This window comes from Hydra viridissima, unplaced genomic scaffold (assembly GCF_058129835.1).
Source record: "Hydra viridissima isolate aposymbiotic clone 2 unplaced genomic scaffold, HvirCarnegie_v1 scaffold_2, whole genome shotgun sequence".
NCBI classification, from domain to species: domain Eukaryota; kingdom Metazoa; phylum Cnidaria; class Hydrozoa; order Anthoathecata; family Hydridae; genus Hydra; species Hydra viridissima.
This window is the reverse complement of record NW_028324301.1, coordinates 6,874,072-6,901,684: the sequence shown is the minus strand read 5'-3', so window position 1 is coordinate 6,901,684 and position 27,613 is coordinate 6,874,072. Positions and strand designations below refer to the sequence as shown.

Sequence of the window (27,613 nt, the reverse complement as noted above, 5' to 3'; positions counted from 1 at the left end):
GTATATCCATGTATGGGATGTTCAGATACATTATGTACGGAAATTTTCCGTATCTTCGGCTAAATTTTCAAATACGGAAGTTTCCGTTGTATTAATAACTGCAGTTATATTTAACATGTTAAACCGCCATAAGTGATGATTTTTCAAACCTATAATTGGGTACACACTTAGCTTCAAAAAGAAATAGAAATATTTATAAAAATTGACAATTGTATCTTCTTCTACATATAGTCTATATTACAAACTATATTATACATATACTATATATAATATAGTTTGAGAGTTATTTTTTCCTCTTTTTTTAATGATTTTTTATGTTGTTTTATGAAAATAAAAAATAATTAATGCAAAACATTTCTATATTAAAATAACATTAGCAAATAATATTTCTGATTTGTTTTCAAAATTTTTTCTATTTTCAGAATAATATTATTAATTTGTATATGTCATTATGCTTTTGTGCAGTTTATATCAGTTTAAGACTACTTCTTTGCAGTATTATGCACAACATTACAGAGTACACAGTTGTGCATATAAGATTCCATGCGGAATTATTGGATGCAAAAAATCATTTAGTACTTTCAGAGCTTTTACTACACATATACATCGAATCCATGATGTTAATAATATCACAAAATCAACTAATAACCTTGTTAATATAGAAAAGATAGGAATATGTTCAGTTGTGACTTGCCAAGTTGAACTTCCTTTTAATGAACTTATAGTGCATTTAAAACTACATATTAAAAATAATGTTTCTATTAAATGCCCATATGAAGAATGTGCTCGCTGTTACAAAGTTATGTCTTCATTCACTGCTCATTTATCCAGGTATCATCAAATCCACAAGATGACGTTTGAGCAAAATCAAATAAATATTTCATCTTCAGAAATTACTCATGATCATTTAAATGTTGATGAAAACATTGACACAAATGAATTTAATAATAATGATATGATTCATAACATTGGTTTATTTTTATTAAAATTGCAATGCCAATATCATATTCCATCAACAACAGTTCAGTTTATTGTGACTGAAATGTTAAATCTGAACACGTTAAGTCAATATCAAACTGAAAAAATATTAATCATGAAATTGTCAAATTACATTCCTGAAAAAGATGTGCATAATATTATTCAAGCAGTAAAAATGAAAGATCCATTTGTAATTGGATTTTCAAAAGACAAAGGGTTATTGAGATCAGCATATATCAGAAAAGAATACTATAGAAAAAATATGAATTTTGTTGGACCTATAGAAGTTTCTTTAGGAAGAAATGAACATGGTTTTGAATGCTACGCATATTATGTTCCAATAAAAGAAACATTGAAGAGAATTTGTCAAAACTCAAATTTTGTTTCTTTAATCTCTCAACAGGCCAATATCTATCCAAGCTCTTGTGTATATTCAGATTATTTTCATGGAGAAGCATTTTTAAACAACCCTTTTTTTCAGAAGCATCCAAATTCATTACATCTGATTTTATATCAAGATAGTTTTGAAATAGTTAATCCCCTCGGTTCCGGAAGAAATAAACATCAAATTTCAGCCACATACATGATTGTTGCAAATTTGCCACCTCATATGAGAACTGTCTTGAATAATATTTATCTTGTGCAGTTATGTCAGGATAAAGATTTAAAGTCTTTCTCTCAAGTTACAGTTTTTAAAGAATTAATAAGAGACTTAAAAAGTCTTGAAGTTGATGGAATTCAAATTGGTATAAAGCAATATAAAGCTGGTGTTGTTGCCATTTTGGGAGATAATTTAGGTAGTCATTTTTTAGGTGGATATTCACTTGGATTTAATTCAAAAGAAGGCCATATTTGCAGGTTTTGTCTCATGAAAGGCAATGAGCTTCAAACATTACCTTATACAGCTGACATTCGTTCTGTTGAGCATTATAAAAGTTCTATTCTAACTTTAAAGGCAAAACCTGAAGATCGGTTTGTTTTTGGTGTAATAAGAGACTCTATATTTAATAATTTAGATTCCTATCATGTTTGTGCACCAGGTTTACCAGCTTGTATTGCACATGATTTGTTTGAAGGTGTCATTCAATATGATTTAGCTTTAGCAATAAAAAAACTAGTCAAGGATGGTTGCTTTACTTATTTACATATTAATGGTGCAATCAGAAAATTTTCTTTCCGTGGTGATGACAGGGCAGATTGTCCAGCACTATTAACATCTAAAGGTGATAAATTAAAAGGTCATGCCGTTCAAAATTGGGTTTTTTTACGTTTTCTTCCCCTTCTATTAATGGATCGAATTTTTGATTTTAACCATGCTGTGTGGCAGCTTATACTTTTGCTACGACAAATAACAGAGCTCATTTGTGCAAGCAAAGTTTCATTATCTCAAGTATTATTTTTGCAACATTTAATTAATGAGTACCTTGAACAAAGAAAAAAATTATTCCCTGATATTCCACTTCGTCCTAAACACCACTACATGTATCATTACCCATTTTTGATTATGAAATGTGGCCCTCAAATAAGACTTTGGACATTGAGAATGGAGAGTAAGCACATGTTCTTTAAAAGATCTGCTAGAAGTGCTCAAAATTTCATTAATATTACTAAACATTTAGCTGGGGCTCATCAACTGTTGCAGTCATATGTCTGTAGTGAAAGTTCATTTTCTAACAATGATGATGGTGGTTCAGATGGTGTTTGTTTTGATGGCTCTATGTTTTCAGTCGAAATAACAGAAGCAGCTGCTGCTATTCCATACACAGAAAAGTTTTGTTCATTTAAAATGACATATAAGGGGACCACTTATACTAGGGACCAGTTTGTAGTAATACATCAGAGTGAGGGAGTTTTTATCTTTGGAAAAATTATTTTATCTGTTTTTTCTGGTCTAAATCAATTTTGTCTTGTGTTAAAAAAATACCATTCTAAATGGAAATCTGATTATGGCTTGTTACAAGTGGAATGTGACTTGGCAAGTAGACCTATTTCTCTACCAATTGATGAATTAGCTGATTATTGTCCATTATGGGGTTATAAGATTGGTTTCAATGTGTATTTAACTTTAAAACATGCTATATTTGATAAATGATTAAATGTTTATTTATCTGTGTAAGATAAATAAACATTTCAACTAATTTAATTTCTTAACTAAAATTAAATTAGTCTTAAATAATAGTTCTTGAGTATTTTTATTTGTAGTAATTACATTTGTATTTAGTATTAGTTTTATTCAGATAAAATGTTTAAACACAAAATGCTTTTTTATGGTAATTATTATTTTTTGTTTTTATTCATGAAATATTAATTTATGGTTCCTTGTTATTCAAACAGCTTCTTAACTATCTTTATTATTTTAATTTTTTTCACAATGATCTTTTTTTAATGGTTTTTTATTAAAAAATGCAAAAATATTTATTCACACAACAGCATCATTATTATTCACAGAACATTTAATGCTTGGACATTAATCTGTACTGTTTTTTTGTAAGTATATAAAAACTTTGTTTTCTATTATTTACTAATTTAAGAGTAGTAAACCAGTTGAACAAAAGTAAAAGAAAGTATTTTAGAAAGAACAAGTTTAATTAAATCAACAGTATTTTGACTTTTTCTTCTTTAATTTGGTTTTTTATTTTTTTAAATTAGCATTTATTAAATGTAAAGATTTAAAATGTTTTATATTTTTGATAGTTAAGAATTATTTTTTATATTTTTGATAGTTAAGAATTATTTTTAATTATAATAGTATTAAATATAAATACATATAATGTAATTTTATAAAATATTACAAAGATTTACATGACTTCATTTTTGGATTTATTTCTCAGAGAATATGGAAAATTTATTAAGAGAAAAACTAATTAGTGTCTTTCCTACAATGGATCATCAAGAAGTTGACAGAGTCATCAATGGTTTATTGTTGTTAGGCCTTGAGACAGAAGATGATTTAAAATATTTGAAAGAGCAAGACCTAATAACATTGCTTCCTCCAATTAAGTCTAGACGTTTTTTGTCTGTTTGTCAACCAGTAGAATTATTACAAGCAATTGCTCCATCTTCTTTAAGTTTGCTCTCTCCAGAACCCTCAAATTCAAGTATGGGTACATCTTCAGATTGGGCCCAATCGTTTATTGTGAACTGGGAAAAGTTTCCATCAGATTTTTTGAAAGATTTGAATAATAAGCAAAAGCCTACTGAGTCGCATATTCGACAAATGGTTGGATTATTAATGAGCGATGTGTTTTTATTTGATCCTAGGCCAAGTCGACAAAATTTGCGTATTATAGCTCAAAAAGTTGTTTCAAGGTATTTTTTGTTTTAATTTCAATACATAAAATAAATACTACCCATAAGATTTAGTTTTACAAAAACTGAGTTAGTTTTAGATACTAATAAGCTTATATATAACAATTTTAGATTTCCTGATGCATTTCTTGATGAAATAAATGGTAAGGTGATATCCAATGGAGTTGAAACATTAATGTTTAGGATGGAGTCCAGGAAAGAAAATGCAAATCGTAATGTCACTTTTATATCAAGTACACCTAATATTTTAACAAAAAGAATGAAGATGAATGTTCATAGTATTGAAAATTGGGACCCAAATTTATCTAGTGAATCTGTGGAATTAATAAATATCAAGGTAAGAATTTAATAAATCATTTTTTAATCAATTTTACTTAGAGATTTTAATAGTTTTCTTTTACTTTAACAGGAACAACTTCAACAAATCTACACAATTCTGCCATGGAATACAAATGATGTTAAAAAATGTATGTCTGATACTTATTCGCTACAGCGTCAAACAATAAATGCAGTCATTCCTTTTGCAGAAGTATTGATTCAATGGCCATTTTTATCTCAAATACAATATCTTCTGGACCATTTTGCCACTCTGATGAATTTTTCATTAATGGAAAGGTTATATAGTACAATCAGCGCCAAATCAAAACTTATTTACTTATTTTTTTCAAATAAATGTAGTAAAGATTTAGTAAAGCAAGTTCTGCTTGAAGCAACAGCCATAGGTACAGAAAATAGGGGCATTCAACGAGTTTGTTTGGCATGGCTGCCTCTGCTTATAGCTTATTTTGGTGATAAAGCGGATCATTTGATACTATCAGTAAATGTATGTATTTTTTTGTAAATAATCTTTTCATTTTAAATGATATAAATTTTAAATATTATTTATTTTGTTGTCAGCCTTTAGCAGCAATTCCAGAAATTGAAGAAATTTGTCCAACATCACATCCAATAATTGTTGTCAAAGGTACTTTTTGACTAAGACTAACATTGAGATTTATAACTCGAAATAACAATATAAAAAGAATAACAATAACAGGATGTTTACTTTATTAATTGGTTCACAGGAACTTGGTTTGATTCAGAAGATTTTTATGTTTTGGTGGAAAAGAAAGTGTGCTATACCTTCACTGATGCTTTGCAAGCTGTTGGGGCATTGTTTGCTGTTCATTATGTAATGAACATGCAATATCATCCGAATGTTTTTGCTACATTAGAGTTTATTCAAAGGTAAGATTACTTCAAAGTAATATTATTGACTTATTAGTATAAGTTTGATTCAATATTAACGAATCATGTTAATTAAAGTAATTTTTGTGTCATAGATATATGGTCGACTACAATCCTGATAAAGTGAAAAGAAATGCTAAAGGAAAAAAAAAGGAGCACTTATTTGCCCTCGCATTGTGACGTTAATTCGAGAATTAAATAAGTTCAGTTTGACCTCCATTTGACTAAGATTTTTTTAAAATAAGTACTTATGTATTACTTTTTTTAGTTATTTAAAAAAAAATTCTTTTGTAATATTTTTTGTTGTTGTTGCTGTATCAAAAAGATGTACTTTTATTTTGAGAAAACTATGTGTAACAGAAAATCAATTCTTGTCTAAATAAACTTGAGAAACTAGGTAATAAAAACTATGTTTACAAAAAATCAATACTTGTCTAAGTAAAATCTGTTGCATAAATATTTATATGTATTTATGCATATATATATATATGTGCATAAATATATATATATATATATATATATATATATATATATATATATATATATATATATATATATATATATATTGATGTATTAACGGAATATTAATTTCATTGACGGAAATAAACGGAAAAAACCCATTGTATTTAAACGGAAATATCCGTTCATTTACAGAAACTTCCGTTTACATGTGATGGGTTTTTCCGTAAAATAACGGGAAGTTTTGTCATCGTAGCTGCCGGAAATTTTCCGTAGAAAACGCGATATTTTTTTAACAGTGTATATAAACTAATTTTTATTTGACAAAAACAAATGGGTTATTATGAGCTTATTATGACAATTGAAATAATATATGAAATATGAAAAGCGAAAACATGAAATATCTGACCGCATTTTGCAAGATAATTATAAATTTGAATAACTTTTTAAAAGGTTATGCTTTATCAAATGAATTATAAAAAAGTCTATAAGAAAATACACCTACTAAAAAAATAATGCATTAAGGAATATAAATTATGGAGCTTATAAAGTAGCCGAGGCAAAAAATGGCGACATGTCGGAAAAAATACTAAAAAAATACACAAAATTAAGGCTGGTGAATGAAGGACCAAGGAGTTGAATGAAACCAGATCTTAATAAAAAATTTAATTTAAGCTTTTTTATACTTCGCTATACTTTTTTTAGTCATTTTAAAATTATCCATACAGATCTATTTTATCATTGACAGACTTTGTTTACACGAAAAAAGTTCCCAAATTTACAAATATTTATCTTGAAAAAATGATGAAAATCTGTTCGTGCCGACAACTAATTTCCTTTACCTTGGTGTAATTTGTTTAGTAATTTGTCAACGCGTGAAGTAGTTACTTTATCCTGAAGTACAGTCTTATTAAACAAATGCTATAAAAGTTTAAACTAATACCACGTGATCAGAGGTTCTGTTTTTAAACTGTGGGCAGCCATTTTAATAGATTTTTTTGTTGACTGGTGAAAATTTAGAGTTAGGGCCTCTTTATATGGAAAGCTGGCTGGCTCGGCAAACGAGCCAGCCCGTTTACCGAGATCTCGACGTTGTCCTTATTTCAACTTAATTTTATTTTGCGTTTATATGAATAAACAAACTAGCCCGGATCGCTATCCGGGCCAGCTCGTTTATTCATATAAACGCAAAATTTTTCGAAGCCAGTTTTGGCCTCTCAAGAAGGCGGCGGATACAACGAACGGCTATATGAAAATTAAGAAACTAATGATAATCAAATTTTATATCTTAAGCTCAAATATTGATAAGTTTCAAATAAAAATCTATTTTTTTGTTTAGCATAAGACTTTTTCATAAAAATAACGGAGTATTACATAATTACATAAACTTCAAGTATAAATATTTTTTTATTTAACAAAACATATTCTTACAATAGCTTGTTGTATGTTAACTTTCTGCTTTTCGTTTTTTAGAATAAATATGAGCCCATAATTATGAAAGTGGTCTAAGTCATATTTCTTATTTCGAGATATTTAATGATTCGCATTTGAATAAATTAAAAATTCCGTATAACGTTGTAATTACAACTACTTTTTAAAGGTTCATTTTTGACGATATCGTAAAAATTACATTGAATATATTTAGTTTAAAATCATGTCGTGTGAAATAAGTGATAAATTCATTTTTTTTTTAATTTTGACTTAGACCACTTTCATAATTATGGGCACATATGATAAAATACAGATTCTCAGTAAAACTAAGTAGGAGTTTTAATTTTAGTTTGTTTCAATTTAGTTTGTTTAATAGTAGTGAAGAAAAAGTATTTGTTTACTTGTGCAGAAATCTCAAATTTAAAATAATTAGCATTTGCAATATAACTTACGTACCTTTTAGTTCTTAACTACCCAATGCTTGTGCTAGAAGCAGGGGCCTGTACAGGAATTTTTTTGGATAAGTCGCAATTTTAACCCCTTCCCAAAAATGTTAAATTTTAGCATCCCCCCCCCCCCCTTCCTCATTGAGAAACGCATATATGAGGTAAGACGGCTTAGTGTATGTACAAACGTAAGTCCGAATTTAATTTTTAGTGTTTAAAACCCTTACTTTCTTTTTATATTGTTCAAAATGCAAGTAATTAAAAAGATACACGGCTTTGTATAAAACAATTGGGGATGTCCATTGATATATTTTAATATATGCTTGTTGTTAACTGTAGTCTTCTCCTCCTGATGATAAATATCAAAAGAATTTGACTAAAACTTTACTAAGGGTGTAATTGAAATGGAAGTCCGGAATTTGTTCTCTAAGAAATAATAACTTTTATTTTTTTTTAAATTAACAAAAGAAAATATTTAAAAAATGAAGTACTTTATAACTTAATAAAAAAGGTATGTCCATTCAAGTTTTTTATTAATTTGTTTAAGTCAAAAATTAAAACAACCTCCGTTTAATATATAAATCGTTTTTTAATAAACTTTAGACCGTTCTCGATTTGAAAAGCGCTATAATAAAATACCAAATCGTAAATCTAACTGTTATCCCGGATTAATAACTTCTTACCATCCGTCCGAACAATTAACCTTGTATAGTTTGCTTAATTATTGCTTTAGTTTGCTATAATTATTCGCTCTGTTTGCTTTTATCTACCGACGCATCATATTTATTCAAAATATTGAAGTTGTGAAAAAATATATAAAGATACATATTTTGGGTATGTCCAGCGACGTAGCAGACATCCCCTAGACACGCCCTGAGAAGGTTAGTAGCACAACTGCATGTTGCGTTATTGAAAATATAAAATTTGTCAAAATTGTAGGTAGACACCACTGCCGCTTACCATTCAGTTGTGTTATCAACCTTCTAGCACACTGTATTGGGTAACTAAGAACTAAAAGGTACATAAGTTATACATAAATATTAATTTAATCGTAAATTGCACATAAAAAAATTATATCGAATATTTTGAACTTTAACATTTAAATTAACAATTTCTTTAATTGTCTAATTTTTTAAAAATCATTTCATTTCTATAAACTTTTTAAAAATTTGTTTCATTGTCTTGTTTTTCTTTCAAAACTGTTTAATTATTTTCTTTCATATTGCAATAGTCTTATTAGATGTACATCGGTTCACCGCTAAGAGCTCTGATCGCCACCATCTTGGAAGGCCAATTTTTGCTTCAATATTTTTTCGAAAACAACAATAGAATACGCTATCTAGTTATATTTTGAGATCAGTGGTTTAAAATATACTAAATTATAGTAAGAGTAAAACACTTACTTTAAATGAGCTTTAACTCCACTGGTGCTACCTTGAGACAGCTTAATCACTTTTTTGCACTTATTGCACTCAGCAAATCCTGATTTTCTGCCAGAGCCAGAGATGTTATCCTCTTCTCTGTCTAGCTTGTTAAAATAATTCCAAAGAGATATTGTTTCTTGAAGATGGTTTGATTCGGTAGTGATTTTGGTATACTAATCAGATCACTGAAGAACTTTGAGGTTGTTAGTCTTTCTTGACTTTTGTCAAGCTTATATAGGAGACTAATTTAATTTTAGAGGGTAATTAATTATTTAACAACTATCTGACTTGATAAAAACAAAGTAATTTTTTACCATAATAATTACCGCTTATACAAACTTTTATCACAATTTACCGAAATTACCGATTTTTACCGCTTTTACGCAGTTTTACCGTATATACGCAATTTTACCGTTTTTACGCATTTTTACGCATTTTACGCATTTTTACGCATTTTTACCGATTTTACGCATTTTTACGCAATTTTACCGTCTTCTGTTACAAGAAAGCGTAAAAATGCGTAATACGCATTTTACCGTATGCAGTAAAAATGCGTATTACGCGTTTTACCGCATTTTACCGCATTTTACCGAAATTTTTTTACCGCCGGTGCGGTAACGCCGATGCTTAGTACCAATATATCAGCGATATTGAGAGCGATAATTACGTAATTACGCATATAAAGTGGTATGAATGAGTGTTAATTTGTTTAAACAAAAATATAGAGAACTACAACATAAGCATGGAATTCTCGAAACTATTTTTGTTTCGATACGTTACGAAACGAGACTCGTAACGGAACTCTTCTCGAAATGTTTTTGAGTTACGAGAGTAAAGTTTTTAAACTTTCGAGAAATTTATTTCGATCGGGTCCCGGTTGTTACGAGAATCATTACGAGAACGGTTTCGAGTTTCTCGTAATGATTCTCGTAACAACCGAAACTCATTTTTCCCAAATTTTCATTTTCTCATTACGAGAATTATTTGTGTTTCGGGATATTTCGGGATATTTCGAGTTATTTCGAGTTCCAGAAATGATTTGCAAAAAATTTGATTAACCAGGGGCCAATGCTATAAACATAAAAAACGAAGTTTTTTCCGTAAAACACGAAGTTTTTACCGTAAAAAGCGAAGAAAAAAAAAGTCCATTGCTATAAACATTCAAAAAATTCCGTTTTTAAGATAAAAACTTCGTTTTTAAATCCAATGCTATAAACGAACAAGGGAATCGCCTTTTCAGATAAAAAATGCGTTTTTTCGAAAAAAAACTTCAGATAGATTTTTGATCTCAATTTTAGATATTTTCTTCGTGATTTTTGGCGGCCATTGCTGGAACAACGTTAGCGCTTCAAAATCATTGAACATTCTTTGTTTGTGTTTTTATGTAGATATTTTATAGATAAAACTGAAAAGGATTTTGGTAACTCCATAATAAACTAATTACTTAAAATCTGCATTTAATCGATATTCAGTTCCTTGTTGTTTTTCCTTGTTAGGTTTTCGATAGTAATTTTGGTTAAACAAATTTTTCATAATGTTTGACTAAAGAAAAGTATAAATAGTCAACAAATATGCCATATAATACACAAATACACAACAAAATAATACACAAATACACAACAAAATAAAATGCTGTCTAAAGAACTTAAAATGATACTAGCAATAAAGATTAGAGAAAACAAAGAGGTTCTTCTTGGGAAGCTTAGTATGTTTTAATTAGCAAACTATTTAAATAAAAATATGTATTGCTACATTAGATTTTATATATATGTATATATATGTATGTATGTATGTATATATATATATATATATATATATATATATATATATATATATATATATATATTTCATGTTCTCAGAGACTGTCATGGAATCTTTACCAACACAATTTATAGTATTATACAGTGTAGGAGAAGCTATTTTCAATGTTAGTGTATTAAGTTAATAAAACTATTGGAAGTATATATATATTTATATATATATATATATATATATATATATATGTATATATATATATATATAAAATTGATATATACTATACATTACATCATGTTATCATTGTTAATTTTATATACTGTAATATATCTCTGCAGTTTTTGAATAGAATGATTAAATTGCCATTATTATTACCCTTGTTATATATCATTAGCACTGTTAGTAGTTTACTTTACATTAGTTTATAACTATTTGTATATAAACTTGAATGTAAAATCTTTATTTAGAAATATGATTGATTACATACTTATATTATGTTAATATATACTATATATTACATACTTATACTATAACATTTGTAAATATATATTTAAATATATATATATATATATATATATATATATATATATATATATATATATATATATATATATTATATATATATATATATATATATATATATATATATATATATATATATATATATATATATATATATATATATTTATATATATATATATATATATATATATATATATATATATATATATATATATATATATATATATATATATATATATATATATTTATATATATATATATATATATATATTTAAATATATATTTACAAATGTTATAGTATAAGTATGTAATATATAGTATATATTAACATAATATAAGTATGTAATCAATCATATTTCTAAATAAAGATTTTACATTCATGTAAATATATATATACTTCCAATAGTTTTATTAACTTAATACACTAACATTGAAAATAGCTTCTCCTACACTGTATAATACTATAAATTGTGTTGGTAAAGGTTCCATGACAGTCTCTGAGAACATGAAAAAAAATATTTGTGCCAATAAAATGAAGAAATACCATTATTTGGAAAAGTACTGAAATGCTTTTATTTCGCTTAGTATAATGTTGCAAATCATCTTTAAGCCTAGTTTCTAAAAAATCTAATACAGCTCTTGGGACTCGATACTGCTCTCGAAAAACGTTGTCAGAAACATCTTCGTTAAAAAAGCGACCATTAAACTAAAATGATATTGAAAAACAAAACAAAAATATAATTTCTGCGCCTATTTAGTATGATTTCTGATTTTGTTCGATAAAAAATCATTAAAAAAATATATATATATAGTAATTTTAAGTAATGTTTTAAACACCAACCTCTCGAGGCAATCGGTGGCGAAGCTCATTTTCTGCAACTTCGAAATCTAAGTCTTCATCCGAAAAAATTAAATTCATGTTTCTACTTTAATTTTACACAGATTTTTTAAACACCAAATACTAGAATTTAAAAATATTCATAAAAATAGAATAGACAGCACAGCATACTTAATGACTAATTAAATTCATTAAGTAGGCCTAATAAATAAAAGTTACAATAAAAATTACTATTATATTACTACTATATATTACGGATAAAAAAAGTTCGTGAATTTTAGTGACGTTTACGTTTTATGCTTTATAGCAATGGGCGAAAAAAATACAAACAGCGATAAATTCTTCGAGATTACGAACTTTTTTTCGTACGTGAAAAATTGCGTTTTTACGAAAGATTTTTTTTCTCGAAAAAAACTTCGAATTGTTTATAGCATTGGCCCCAGTTAATCAGTTGAAGTACGCATTTTTAGGACATTTGACGAGCGCGACAGCTGAATTTTGTTTTCTTTTTTTAAAAAACACAATTAAAGGTTGAAAATATCAATTTAAAGTCTTTTATTATATTACTTATCAAGACTAGGGTTAGGACTATTGTAATTGTAATTGTAAAAATTAAATACAATTACACATTACAATACAATAAAATTGTATCGTAATATTACAGAAGATTAATTCTTCTGCGGCTGAAAATTCAGCCACTTATAGACTAAAAATTGCTTCTGCGGCTGAAAATTAACGCATGCGCAAGTATTCATATTAATTTACTTCATTTTCTTAACTTAAATATCATTGTGAGATATCTTTTAGGAATTTGAAGAGAATTTGAAGATAATTTAAAAAATACAATGAGCGACCTATCGATTGGAAAATCTTTTGAGAATTTAGTTTTTTTTTGATGTTATCATTTATTTGTCATCTCGATGTAACTTTGCGCATGCGTTAATTTTCAGCCGCAGAAGCAATTTTTAGTCTATAAGTGGCTGAATTTTCAGCCGCAGAAGACTCAAGCATTACAGAAACAATAACAAAATTTTACTTTAGTAATGTATTGTTGTGATGAAAAACAATTACAATAAGTATTGTATTGTTTTTCTTCTAACAATACAATAAAATTCGAGAACTATTGTATTGTTTTAATGAAATAAAATTACAATAACTATTGTATTGTTTTAATGAAAACAATTACAATAACTATTGTAGTGTATTACTTTACATTAAAGTAGAAAAGCGAACGTATTTTAACGTATTTATATTCATCTCTTAACGTATTTATATTCATCAGTTTTTTGTTAATTTTTTAAAAAGTAAATGTACTATGTATAATTTAAATAATGTATTTTTTTAAAATTTTATTAGACTGTTTCAATGGTCGAGCGGTCTGAGGCATATGTCCCGTTATTAGAAAGTCGTGAGTTCGATCCCGAACAATCTATGACGTTTCGCGATTTGACTATTTCTTTAACTTCATCACTTCTTCAAACTACGTCACATTGCAAAAGCAAACCATCCTCAAAGCAAATTATGACCATTGAAAATTTTTTATTAATATTTTTTTCATTTTCTCGATATGTATCGAAATTCAGCTGTTGCGCTCGTCAAATGTCCTAAAAATGCGTCCTTCAACTGATTAACTGGTTAATCAAATTTTTTGCAAATCATTTTGGGAACTCGAAATAACTCGAAATATCCCGAAATATCCCGAAACACAAATAATTCTCGTAATGAGAAAATGAAAATTTGGGAAAAATGAGTTTCGGTTGTTACGAGAATCATTACGAGAAACTCGAAACCGTTCTCGTAATGATTCTCGTAACAACCGGGAATTTCCGTAACGTAACCGAAATGTTACGAGAAATTAGTTGATTTTTCGAAATCGCTCTCGTAACTGATCGAAACCTCTCGTATCGTAACGTAACAATTTTCTCGATTGATTTTTCCCGAAACGTTTCGAGAATCCCTAGCTTACTACAACAAGTGTTTATAGAATTCGGTAATTTAAATAAAAGTATTCGCTTTTCCTTTACGTATTTTTGCTTCCCAATCGAAATTGAAGAACCCCACAAATTGCTTAAAAAATTGGTAAAATTTAATCTCTTTCATTTCATGAAAATTCACCATCCTAATTTCGAATTTAGACCATTTACATGTACCTAAAACAACTTTCAAATCACATGTGAGGCTGACATTAATATGGAATAGCTCAAATTCAAACTTTCATTCGCTCTACTTTGTATAAAAGTTGAGCGAATGAAAGAGTCGAAGCTAAAGCATATTGTAAACGTTTGATACCCGTGAAGTTTGAGGGGAAGGTATAATTCAGATAACAGAACAAGAATGGAATATTAGTAAAATTCGTAAGGTATTTGTTTCTTCTATGAATTTTAGCTAAATTTTAGAAAGATTGACAAAAGGATTTTTTTGTGCCATGAAACGAATGTTGCTTTCGTGCAAATAAAAAACTGTTTTAAAAAATTGTTTTAAGATAATCGAAAAAATTTCAGTGTAAAAAATTTATATTAAATAGATCGAACATTAATTTCTTCATGATTTTTAACTTCAAGTAAATTTCATAAAATATTGGTTACGAACATAGTATTCAACAAGCTCTTACTACAAGTTAATACGGGGGTAATAAAAATTCCAAAGATTTCGAGCAAGTTTGGTCACAATAACTACATTTAAAAAACGTCATTACATAAATAACGCATTTATTTTGATAAAACAATATTTTATATCGAACTTTACACGAAGTATAATACAAAAAACTCTTGTGAAGAATGGATTTCACCTTCATCGAATTCATAAAAAATATATCCACTTTTTCTTCAAACTCAAGATTTTTTCAGAAATATAAGTTGATTTGTATTCTTGTAACATCGCGTAAAAGAACACAAAGCATTATGCACAAAAATACTGACCAGAAAATGTCGATACTTTGTTTTGGCAAAAAGGAGACACTAAATGCAAGCAATCCATTAATCAAGCCATTTTATAGCCAAACCAGTTTAAACCTTTATGCATATATTTTAGCGGCATTGTTAACGACTTAAAGTATCTTAAGTAAAAAGTCTATTTAGTTTTTAAAGCTACGTGTAATTTTCTCGCTGCTTCCAAATCAATGATTTTAAAGGGTCTGGTGAACGGAAGTTTGTTGTCGTATCTAACTTTTCATTCTCTTCATTTCGAGATCTTGTGGAATTGCGATATGGTTGCAGAGTGTTAGATGTGTTTAGCGTTTCAGAATTCGCCGTCGTTTCAAAAGTATACCTTCGCGCAGACGGGGGTCTGATGATATGCTGTGACAATAAGTCTAACTTTTTGGGTTTACTTTTTAACTTTTTGGAGTTTTGTTTTTTCAGAGGTTGCAAACGTAAATCGGCATAAGAGCTTTTTTGAAGGGTTGTATTCTTGAGAAAGAAATAAAAAGAAAAATAACAAGAGATTTTATTTGAAACTGATCCTTTCGTTAAAAAGAACGAAAGCAATAAGAAAATCTTCTTTTTCCTAAAAGATAACCTACTTTGTCCCCAAACTTTGCCTCAGATACAGGTGTTGAACCATTATGATAATAGTCGTAACTAGAGAACTTCATCTTCCGTTGATCGGACAGCTAACAAAAATAAAAAGGAGGTAACTTTTTTAAATGAGAAATGTAAACAATCATTAGATTTTGAAAAATGATCGTAAAATGATATATTAAGCACCAGCTTCGAGTAAATTTGAAGTACAACTTTTGAATAGCGAATTGGACAAAATATTAGTTTGATGTCTTCACCTGTTCTGTGGACAACTTTGGAGCTTCGATCATATCCCTTAAAAACGAAAAAATTCAAGTCAACATTAAATTAAAGCTTATAGATTTGCAGCAAAAAAGAACTCTTCTTCAACCTTAGAAACAAAAATATGCTGACCTTTCTCCAAAAGTTTTCTTTGAAAGGAATGCGTTTTTCTAAATTTCATTTTATGTAGCATATTACAATATGAGTAATATGTATAATATTAATGAATTCGTTCAAACTTTACTTAAGTTAATGTTAACAAGCTTATTGCAGATTTCTTGATAACCAACTGATAATGAGAAATATTACCTGATTATAAACAAGCTTATTTTTGTAGGGAGTCGTTTGGTTATCTATCATCGTTTGACGCCTAAAAAGATAAATAAGTAGTTGTTGAAATGTAAAGCATTACAAACGATGATAGCAATAGGAAGTGTTTACTTACGCCAATACAGTGAATGGAGGTTGAACTAAAAATTCATTGATTGTATCTTCATTTTCAGCTAATAAGATAAGTGAGAATACAACAAAACAATTGTAATATTAAGACTAATAAGGTAAGTGAGAATAAAACAAAACAATTGTAATATTAAGACTAACAATATAATTTTATTAAGCTGCAGCCAACATATTAAAATGTTTCAAAAATTTGGTTATGTTATGTTATAACATAGGAAAAAAATATTTAGCTAGCTCTTAGACCATATAAACTGATAGATACGCCTTGCCGTAACTTTTATTAACACGATTTTGAAGCCAACATCTTTTAGCGCGTGAAGTCACGTTTGGGCAATTAACAATTTACAATACCGGTTTAGGAAAAAAATAACTAGATGTATTTCACACATTTTAACAAGTTTCAATATTTGTTTAAATTTATATTTTTGAATAGACTATAGGTGTATAACGAAAATGGTTCCATCAATTTTTCTGCATATAATTGCACTCAAAGATAAACTAAAGGGGTTACTTTTCATGGGTAAGTAAACTAAAGGGGTTACTTTTCATGGGTAAGTAGCCACAAATTATTCTTAACTAATATCCTGTCTTACATTTCGAAAATAAATTAGTTTATTATTTTAATATAACTATTGAATACTTTTTTTTGTTGATAGTTTTCCAAAAGATGTGGAAATAAGGAGGAAATTTTTAATATTATATTTTTATTCTGCTAAAGCATACAATTGTTAGGAAAAAATTTAGTAATGCTCTTCCTCATCCACAAACTATACAAAAATGGTATGAAAGTGTTGACTGTTCCCCTGGATTTAGTAAAGAAGCTTTAGTTACTCTTCATAGCAAAGCTAAAGAGGCTCAGAAAATTGATCAATGTGTTGTTGTGTGTTTATTGATGTTAGATGAGATGGCCATTAGAAAAAAAATTGAATGGACAGGCCATAAATTTTCTGGCTACGTTGATTTTGGTGCTGATATTAACAATGATAATTTACCCGAAGCAAAAGAAGCTCTAGTTTTCATGGTAAACTGTGTGAATGGACGTTGGAAACTTCCTGTTCTTGATTACTCTTCATGTAATTGATGGTTTAGGTTGTTGTGAAAAAGCTAAAATATTGTTAAACGTTGTTGACAATTTTATTTATGAAAGTGGTGCAGAAGTTATATTACTTACATTTAATAGAACTGCTTCAAATATTAGTATGGCAAATATTTTATGATCCAATATTTTTATTGAAAATATGAAAATTTGGTTTTCTCATCCTATATCAAATCGTCCAATACACATTTTACCTGATCCTCCACACATGTTAAAGCTCATAAGAAATATATTAGCAAGTAGACCAGCAATCTATGAAATGGAAATCCTATTGAGTGGTCATACTTACAGAAATTAGTAGACATACAGAATAGTGAAGGTCTGCACATTGCTACTAAAATAAAAAATCAACACATTGATTGGAGACAGGAAAAAATGAAAATGAAAGTTTCAGCTCAGACTTTCAGTTTAAGTGTGGCAGAGGCATTAAAGTATTTAAGATAAACAAACCACCCTTTAAATTTTAACAGTGAACCAACTGAAACCTTTGTAACAAATATTAATGATGCATTCGATATTTTAAATAGCCAGAATTTGCTAGCAAAAAATTTTAAGTGGCATACAAAATTGGAACAAAGAAAAAATATTTTTACGAATTGATCAAATAATTAAATATCTGAAAAGCCTTAAAAAACCACCAGATGGACAATTTATGTATACAGCAGGAAGAAAAATGGGTTTTCTAGGCATGATAATTAGTAAGGGTCTGCGTATCGTTTCATTTCCATATCGTACCGATATGATGTTGGAAAAAAAATGTGTCATCGGAATGATTATCACGTAATATTGTTACGAAAATTTTAACCGGTATTGTAGTTAGTTTAAATCTCGGTATATTCCGGAGCTCTAGTCATTCCGATGATTTTTTTTACGATATATCGGAATGATAACGATATGGAAATGAAACGATACGCAGACCCTTAATAATTAGTCTGAATTTATGAAGAAAATGTTATTAGCAATAAACCGATATTGAAATATGTTTTAGCATATAAATTTTCTCAAGACCATGTTGATGTTTTTTTTAGTGCTATTCGTAGTCACGGTGGTCATACTAACAATCTAACAGCTCGCCAATTTGAAAGTGCATACAAATATATTTTGATTCATTGTGAAGTGACTGGTTCTCAAAATGCAAATTGCTTAGATCAAACACCAATATCAATTTTAGCTGTAAGTAATAAACATAAGTCTCAAATTATACCATCAGGCATTCCATGTTTAGATGCTAATTTAAAGGATGGTAATGATATTTTTGAAAGTCGATTAAGTGATCATATGTATTATAAGCTTTCTGAATTTGAAACACTGTCATTTTACGTTGCTGATGTTGTAAGCTAGATTGCTGGGTTTGTAGTTCGACAAGTTATAAAAATTGTAAAATATAATCCTTTTATTTGTGCTTTAACTTCGGATGAAATTACTTCTACACTTATGACTCTGAAACAGTATTCCTTAAATCCAAAGACCGGCCTTATAAACGTATCACCTGATGTTATTTATTTATAAGTTGGCTGCAAAAGAATTTAGAATATTTTAGCAAACAGATAATTTAAGTAAAAAGAACTTAATGGAAATGTTAGTAATCAAATGTTTGCGTAAAATGCACAAATCTGTTTTTAAATGTTTGCATGATCATTTGTTTGATGAAGATCCTCAAGGTAATCATGTAATATCTTTAGTCAAAATTATTATCGCTAAATATTTAAAGATACAATTGCACCACAAAGCCAACTCGATCAACGATTTATGACATTATAAATGTATACGAAATGGATTCTCAAAGCAAATTTTATTTTCGAATCAGTAAGACAGTATTTTTTATATTAATGTAACGCATAATATAACGCATAACTTTGTATTAACTGTTACGCTTTCTATGCTAATAAATCTAAGAATGAATTTAAATTTAATACAAAATAATAAACTTAATAATAATATTTAATAAAAAATAATAATAAGGTTTAATACAAAAATTAACATTTAATGTTAAGTTTTCTATTCTAAAAACTTTATTTCGTTTCTATCGTGTTTTTTTTTTTTTTTTTTGCCCAAATGGGACGACACGCGCTAAAAGATGTTGGCTTCAAAATAGTTTACGCGCGGCGTGTCTATAAGTTTATATGGTCGAAGAGCTAGCTGCTATTTTTTTTTTTAAAATATACTAGGTGGAGTAAAAAAAAATAATTTTTATAGGTTTCCACTTACATTTTTGTTGTTTTGATAATCCCCTGAGCTTTCCTTGATGGTCAGAGCTCAACTATAAGAAGATGCAAACTCTTACATAGGTTTACTATGTGGACTGTTACATTTTATAATTAGCATAAATTTATATCATATATTTTTGTTAAAGACTATTTGTTATTCATTTATTTTTACTAAAGACTATTTGTTATTCATTTACTTTTGTTAAAGACTATTTGTTATTCAATTATTTTTGTTAAAGAGTATTTGTTAAAGACTAACAGAGTGTTCAACATACTTTACTATTTTCAATCTTTTCAGCATGCTTTGTTTGTTCAGACGTGTTTCTATTGTCACTGGTTAATTTAAATGGCTGTTGACTGTAGTTTGAACTAATGAGACTAGTCATTTGTGACAAAGTTGTAGCCCCTAAAAATGTTTTTATAGAACTAACCCTAGATTTATCGTTATTATTATATTTTGCAACCAACGTTTTTTTTTTTGGTTTGTTTGAGACAATTGTTTTTTCACTCTGATATGTTAACATATCGTTTGTAAATTCTTCTTCATCATCACTTGGTTCACCATTTGTGCTATGAAAAGCAAAATTGTTTTTATTAGTAAACACAGATTTGCTTTCTTGGGACCTTTCACTATGTGTAAACATATTTCCTGAATTTAAATCCTTTTTTGGCATGTTCAACTGTTTTGAGGAGCTTAGTTCAACTTCTGGCCATTGTTCCACTGTCTCCTCAAGGCTACTATTGCTATCCTGTGAATTAAGACCAGGCTTATGACCTCCTTCACTGAAAGCATAATGACCAGAACAATCGTCAATTGTAGGTCGTTTACTTGGTTCAAGTTGTAAAACCCACTCCATGAAATCAATTAAATCTGAGCTTAAGACTTGTGAATATCGCTTTTTCAGTGTCAAAGCACAATTAATTGAGGGGAACTTTAGTCCCCGAAACCTAGGATTAATACTGAATAGGTGCATTTGAGATGGAGGTAGTGGTCCAATTAACTTTTGTATAACATATAATTGATCTATTTCACTTTCTCCAGGAAATACTGGCTGGCCATCACTTAATTCACCAAGAATGCAACCAATTGACCAAATATCTACAGCTTTTCCATATCCACCTCTATATATATAAAAAATTCTACCTTAGTATAAATTTAATTGCAACATAAAACATAACATTATTTTGATTGGGAACTGTAAATTTTTACAGTTAAAAGAAAAAAATACCCTAAAAGCAATTCAGGACTTCTATACCATCTAGTTGCAACATAATCTGTATACTGACCATTGGCAGGACCTGAGACTGCTCTTGCAAAACCAAAGTCACACAACTTTAATGTGCCTGTGTTGCTTATAAGTAAGTTCTCAGGCTTGATGTCTGAACATAAAAAAGGCTGTGTTAAAAATATTTTAATTTTTACAACAGTTATTAAAAACCTAAAACTGTATAATTCTATAAAAATTTAATCCACAGTTAAGAAAAATGTAACCCACAGTTAATAAAAGCATAGTCAATGATAAACAGAGTTATTTGATTTAATATTGATTTTAATTTCATTAGTTATATAACAAATGGTAAATAATGTTTAACCAAAAATTAAATAACAAATGTATTATTAGGGATTTTTTTAAGTAAGATTTTCAAACTTGTGTTATAGACATAATGGACCTTGTAGAATGATAAAAATTTATAATCTAGTGAAGTGCTTAATCTAAAGAAATGCAGTTTAAGTAACAGCTGTAAGTGGCTAACTGTGAGTCTTACAAAAAAACATGCAATTATTTATAATTTAAAGTAATTGATGCCATAAAAATGGTAAGGAGTGCCAGTTCTTACATTTGCAACAAGAATTTGAACTCACTTTTAAACAGCAAAATGTCAAGTAAGAAGCTTTTAACCCACCTCTATGAATGACATCATTTTTATGGCACCATTGAACTGCTTTATTTAGCTGCTTTATGTAACTCCTGAATCAGATAAATAACAATTTTAACATCACAAAAATATTTTGACAATGATTCAAAACTTGATAAACTTTTAGCAATTTAAAATTTGGCTTTTTTTTTTTTTTAATAAGACATTAATAAACAAAAACCAAACTTGTTATTCACTAATTAAGTAAAACTGCAACATCAAAAATCATAAAGGTTTCATAAATAAAAGTTAGAAAAAACAAGCAGTGAAATACAACAAAGTACTTTAATTGTGGCAAAGGAACTCCACTTGGCATCTTTTCCAGCAGCTCAAGCATGTTCTAAAAATCAAAAAAAAAGTATATTACTCTTGAAAGATACAAAGAAAAATAGTTAACAAAAATATCACAAACAAAACAGCAAATAAGTAACTTATTCAATAACTAATTGTATGCATATTCATAATTTATGTTTATTGATAAATTATAATATAATTATTGAATAACCAACTATTTCATACTCTAGATTTATAATGATCATCAATTTATAATGCAATTATGGGATAACCACTTATTATTAGCATTTTAATTGTTTTTCATATTAATATTTCAGACTTATTACTGATTTTAAAATTCTAATAAAACAACAAATGTAATAATAATGGCATTTTTTAAATGTTTTTAATTTTTATGATTTTTCTATCACAAATTATTTAACATAACTTCTATAAGGCCTATTACAGAGATTTATATAACAGAGAAAATATCTATGTGGCCTACTACAGAGAATTAAAAACTAAACAACATAAAGTAGTTTGTTTTTTAGTGAGTTAAACCACATTTTGAGTTTATAAACACAAAACACAATGATACTATTGTGCAAATAGTATTTAAGAAAACTTAATAAACTTAAGAGTAACTAAATATTGACAACAATTTTTGATTAAAATTCTTTTTATATTATTAAAAATTTTTTTAAAAATTTGACAATCCTAATATATTAAACCACACATGATATATAAAAAATTTATCTATGAGTTGCTTATGATACCTTTTCAACATATTCAAAAACCAAATACAGCTTCCCTCTTTTTCGAAATGCTTCCCTAATAAGCAAACATTTATTATAAAAATTACAACAAATACAATATATATATGTTTTCAGTTTTTCAAAAAATTATATCTTTTCCTAAAACAACATAACACCAAACGTTTTATCCTTGATTTTACCTTGATTATTTTTTATATTCTAATTCTGCCAAACTGTTTTTTGTGTTAATATATTATAAAAAAAAATAAACATAAAAAAACCAAAAGTAAGTCACTCAAATGAGAAAATGAAATAGCTCATTTAAACAAATGTTAATTGAATTTCATGAATACTTCGTTTTTTCACAAAATTAAGTCAAATGAGGAATCAGGTAATTAGTAAAGAATAGCTTATTTCAAGAAATGTCTGTAGAATATTAGATCTAGAAGAGCTGATAAAAATCAAACATTTTATTTTTGTTATTTGCAATTTATCTATTGCTATTATTTTGCTTATAATTTTCAAAAGAAAAAATTTATGTTGAAACAGAATTTATGTTGAAACATAAATATTGTAAGCTGATGTAAATAAAATATATAAATGCATTACACATTTTTTCATATAAAATTTTTTGAGGCCACATTAATTCTGTTATTACCTAAGTTCTACAATATTTTCTTGTTTTAACATTCTGAGAACTTTCAGTTCACGAAGAGTTGTGCGCTTCACATCATCGCTTTCTAAGATGAACATAATTAATTAAAATTTAAAAACTTTAAACAGTAAATTTTTAAGCAGGAAAAAATTTAAAATAAATATACATACATACATACATACATACATACATACATACATACATACATACATACATACATACATACATACATACATACATACATACATACATACATACATACATACATAAATACCTAAAGCTTAAAAGATTAAAAACCCATCTCATAAAACATTTTTATTTTGTAACTATATACAAACCTTCGCTATCTTTAAACTTCTTAATAGCAACTATATCATTAGTTTCCTAAAGTCAAAGGTGATAATTGTCAGGTTCTCTGTTTGTTTCAACAAGAAATTTTTTGTACAAAATTGAAATAAAATTGCATTTTTATAATTAATGTATATTAATTAGAATTATATGTAATATTAGATATTATTATATGCAATACAACCAATATTGAACTATAACTTTATTGTTATATAAACAAATTGTAAATAAAATAAGTTTTTTTATTGTTAAATAAACAAATTTATTCTATTGAAAAGTTCTATTCTGTCATTTTTAGTTTTTCTACTAATCCAATATACATTTTTAAAGAATTATGCATATTTCTTATGTAAAAATTTTTAAATTTTCAATTTCTTTAAAAAATTGTACAGTTTTAAAAAACTGCAAAAATGTTTCTGTGCACAAATTGAACTACAATATTTTTTAACACAAGTATTTTAAGGCTCTTTTGCTTCAGTATCTTTCTTAAAAATTAAAAAACTATAACTGTTGGTGATAAACCTTCCAATTACATGTACCTTATGACGACATTTCATAACCACACCATAAGCACCTGTAAAAATTGCATAGATTTAATAAAAACATTAATTGTATCAATCAAAATAATTCAAAAAAGAATATTAAAAAATAACACTCAGAAATTGTATAAAAGAAAATTAAAGATTAAGGTTAAAACAGAATGTATATAATAGAAAAATATGCATGCATGCATGCATGCATGCATACATACATACATACATACATATTTTTTTTTACCTTTAAAGTTAAATAATCCTAAAGAATTTTTGACCGACAGAAAAATACGAAAAGAAATGCTAACAGCAAAGCCTCTTACACAAACTCTCAATTAAAAGTAAACAACTTATTTGTGTAAAAAATTTAAAAGCTTATCAAAAAGATTCATACCTTCACCTACAATTCCAAGTATTTCATACTTATTCATTGTAATAGTGCATTTAACTTTCAGCCATATTTCTTTTCAGTAATGTTTAGTTACATTACTCCACTTGATGTTTTATTTGATCAGAGCTTAGAAACAGAAAACTGTATAAATAAATTTATAATTAATTCATAAAATATAAATTATTAAAAGACTGCACTATAAATCTTATCTCTCATTTAAAAAAAAGCATGTAAAAGAGCATGTTTCATTCATAGCTAAAAATTGATACAAGTTTGATAAATTATAAAAATCAAATATTACAGAAATATTTATATTTAAAATAAAATTTTTTACTAAATTAATATATATTAACTATAATCATTAATATTGTTATAATTATATAACTTAAACACCAATCTTCTTTAGTTTTCGAGTTTTAGTTAAAAATTTAGGGTTGCAAAATTTAAATTGATTGTTGATAAGTAATTTATGAATATAAATTCAGAATTATATATTCTAAAGAGGTTACTATTTAAATCCAATTAACTCCAATACATAAAATAACTTCAAAGTTTAAATTTGTTAACAAAGTTAAAATGAGCTGTATTAACAATTTCTTAAATAATTGCTATTTAAAAAATTGTCAATAAAGTTTTTTATTAACTTGAACAATAACTTGAACAAAGTTTTTAAACATGCTCTCTTTTTTAATAAAAAGTTAATATTCTTAATAAAGTACTTGATGTTTTTGAATAAAGTTACCATAGAGTTCCTAATAATATTTTTAGTCAGTTACCAAAAAGTTCTTCTCATGCTCCTTGTTTAGTTTCTACATCAGCTAATGATCTTTGCTTTTTACAGAAACTAGCTGAATATAAAAATCCATTGATTGGAACAACATTCAAACCTCATCTATGGTATTTGACTGAGATTTAGCCTAAATTTAGCTTTCTTTGACCTAAATATCCAATTTAGCAAAAAATGAAGCTGGATCAGAACAATTATTTCCAAGATTTGATTCAAGCTGTATTATTACTACACAACACTGATATCATTCACCAGCTAACATCAGAATAATTTTAGGATTTTTGATATAAAGGATTTATTTCTATTGCCTCAGCAGGAGGCAAACAACAACTATTTTACCTTCTCACAAATAGTTTTGGAAATACAGTACACAATCAGAATCATGGTGACAGAAAGAAGTTTTGTGTCACCTTGATTATGTGACCACTAAACATGCTCAATACCTTACACATTCTTACCAAATTTTTTTATACTATATGGATGAAAATGAGTTACCAACAATTAGTTGTTATATATATATATATATATATATATATATATATATATATATATATATATATATATATATATATATATATATATATATATATATCAGTTGATTAGGTATGAACATATAAAAAAGCCTTGAGTAAGTAGATAAAGAGCACTTTATCAATTCTATAAACTAAAAAAATAGTCACAGTCACAAAAAAACAGGTAACGCATTGGTCTTAAAATAGACAACATTTGTATAAAAGTAAACTAAAGTAACACGTTTTTAAAAATAATCGAATTAAATTTACTTTATCAAATTCTTTAAATCAAAAGTGAATTTTAATGTGACACAATCTTCATAGCTAACTCTCAATAAGATTTTATATATTATTTTTACTAATACAACTGTTTGTTTACTAAAGCTTTTCACCAAGCGGGCCGTAAAACGCTCTTTTGAAATATGTATGTAAACATATGTCTTAGCAACCGTTATTTTTATCATATTTCTTATGTGTTTGATAATAAAAAATGTACTCAGACATATTGATAAATCTGCAATTAAAAATTATTTTTATTACATATTTTCAAAGCAATAAAAACAAATTAAATTGGAAAACTTTAAGAGCGATATTTGTAGTGTAAAGCAAGAACTTCGGATAATGCTTGACCCAGGCCTTTTTGAGGAACTGCTTCAGAGAATGGGCGAATGATCAGAGAGCTTATTCACCAAACTTTTTTTTGAGTAAGTTTGGCGCAATGATATATTATATATACTAGATGTCTAACTTCGATCCGAAAAGTGAAGCCGTGGAAGCCATTTCTAATTCGGGCAAAAAGCTTATCTACCTATATGACATTTTAAAAGTTAACATTTAAGTAGTGAATTCATAAGCTGCGTATGGTTGTTCTAATAGAATCATGAAAGGAGTTGACATTTTTTCAAAGATTTACAGTTCTTAACTAAGAATTTTGTAAAATGTGGAGAATCGCATTAAAACGTGAGAAGTTTACTACATTAAAGCACTCGGTTCTTTGGAGCAATTATTTTTTACTTATCTAAGTCATTATTAAAACGAGTTTTCGAAGTATCTTTAATTTATTGAGAAATTTAGATGCTCTCAACATTCATTTTTACTTTTATTTCGCGTCGAATATACCTCTTGCCCTTATTACAATTGGCGGATTAAATTTGTAAAAAAAAAAAAAAGCGGCTTCACTTTTCGTCAAATAAAATCCCGCAAGTTAGACATCTTGTATATATAATATATCATTGGTTTGGCCCAAATATTACGCAAAAATACGGATTTACAAAATACTTAGAAAACTTTATAAAAGACTTAGAAACTTAAAAATAAGCATTCTCTCTCTTAAAAACAAAACAAACAAAAAAAAAATTTTTGATTGATAATAAAAAGCTGGGCTTCCTCAATTTGCTTTTTTTTTTAACGTAGTAACAACGCTTTTACCTTATCATGTAGCTTGCATATTTCTAATGTTCAGAAAACTCTTGTTACAAATCTTAAAACACACAAACACTTACATACGCGTAG

At 27.4% G+C, this 27,613-nt stretch overlaps 2 protein-coding genes and 1 pseudogene across 7 annotated transcripts in view; 1 reads left to right on the top strand and 2 right to left on the bottom strand.

Annotated features, from left to right (window-relative positions):
• The first annotated feature begins 1,578 nt into the window (after positions 1-1,578).
• On the top strand, positions 1,579-5,878 carry LOC149891702 (uncharacterized; annotated as a pseudogene). Its single transcript, XR_016450041.1, has 7 exons — positions 1,579-3,465; positions 3,810-4,287; positions 4,399-4,624; positions 4,697-5,110; positions 5,185-5,251; positions 5,352-5,514; positions 5,610-5,878. The product of XR_016450041.1 is annotated as an uncharacterized LOC149891702 (transcript).
• Positions 5,879-11,975: 6,097 nt separating this feature from the next.
• LOC149891701 (uncharacterized) lies at positions 11,976-12,824 on the bottom strand. The gene is made up of 2 exons (XM_090077980.1): positions 12,393-12,824; positions 11,976-12,257 (listed from the first exon to the last, which is right to left on the bottom strand). Exons 1-2 carry the CDS (start codon positions 12,468-12,470, stop codon positions 11,976-11,978), a joined length of 360 nt encoding a protein of 119 aa, XP_089934106.1. The 5' UTR covers positions 12,471-12,824.
• A 2,256-nt stretch (positions 12,825-15,080) lies between these two features.
• LOC145184632 (uncharacterized) overlaps positions 15,081-27,613 on the bottom strand; it is an 18,469-nt gene continuing 5,936 nt past the window's right edge. The window contains exons 1-17 of one of the 5 annotated variants that reach the window (XM_090079190.1): positions 27,530-27,556; positions 24,806-24,928; positions 24,418-24,452; positions 23,869-23,914; positions 23,534-23,615; positions 22,897-22,951; positions 22,132-22,187; positions 21,836-21,900; positions 21,160-21,310; positions 20,206-21,052; positions 19,932-19,983; positions 16,614-16,671; positions 16,478-16,538; positions 16,301-16,338; positions 16,165-16,201; positions 15,910-15,999; positions 15,081-15,796 (exon numbers count right to left, since the gene is read on the bottom strand). In XM_090079190.1, coding sequence (XP_089935316.1) covers positions 15,476-15,796; positions 15,910-15,999; positions 16,165-16,201; positions 16,301-16,338; positions 16,478-16,538; positions 16,614-16,671; positions 19,932-19,983; positions 20,206-21,052; positions 21,160-21,310; positions 21,836-21,900; positions 22,132-22,187; positions 22,897-22,951; positions 23,534-23,615; positions 23,869-23,914; positions 24,418-24,452; positions 24,806-24,842 — 2,031 coding nt within the window. In that variant the 5' untranslated portion in view covers positions 24,843-24,928; positions 27,530-27,556 and the 3' untranslated portion in view covers positions 15,081-15,475. Of the gene's footprint in view, positions 15,797-15,909; positions 16,000-16,164; positions 16,202-16,300; positions 16,339-16,477; positions 16,539-16,613; positions 16,672-19,931; positions 19,984-20,205; positions 21,053-21,159; positions 21,311-21,835; positions 21,901-22,131; positions 22,188-22,896; positions 22,952-23,533; positions 23,616-23,868; positions 23,915-24,417; positions 24,453-24,805; positions 24,929-25,544; positions 26,064-26,371; positions 26,532-27,529; positions 27,557-27,613 lie in introns of those variants that run through there. The other 4 variants (XM_090079186.1, XM_090079187.1, XM_090079189.1 and 1 more) reach the window with 4 other exon arrangements.

What these genes read in the sequence shown, in the direction of transcription:
- LOC149891701 (XM_090077980.1), bottom strand. Translation starts at nt 12,470, where the DNA reads ATGAATTTAATTTTTTCGGATGAAGACTTAGATTTCGAAGTTGCAGAA. An exon ending in GCCACCGATTGCCTCGAGAG is followed by an intron (nt 12,258 to 12,392) that starts GTTGGTGTTTAA and finishes ATATCATTTTAG; the next exon opens with TTTAATGGTCGCTTTTTTAA.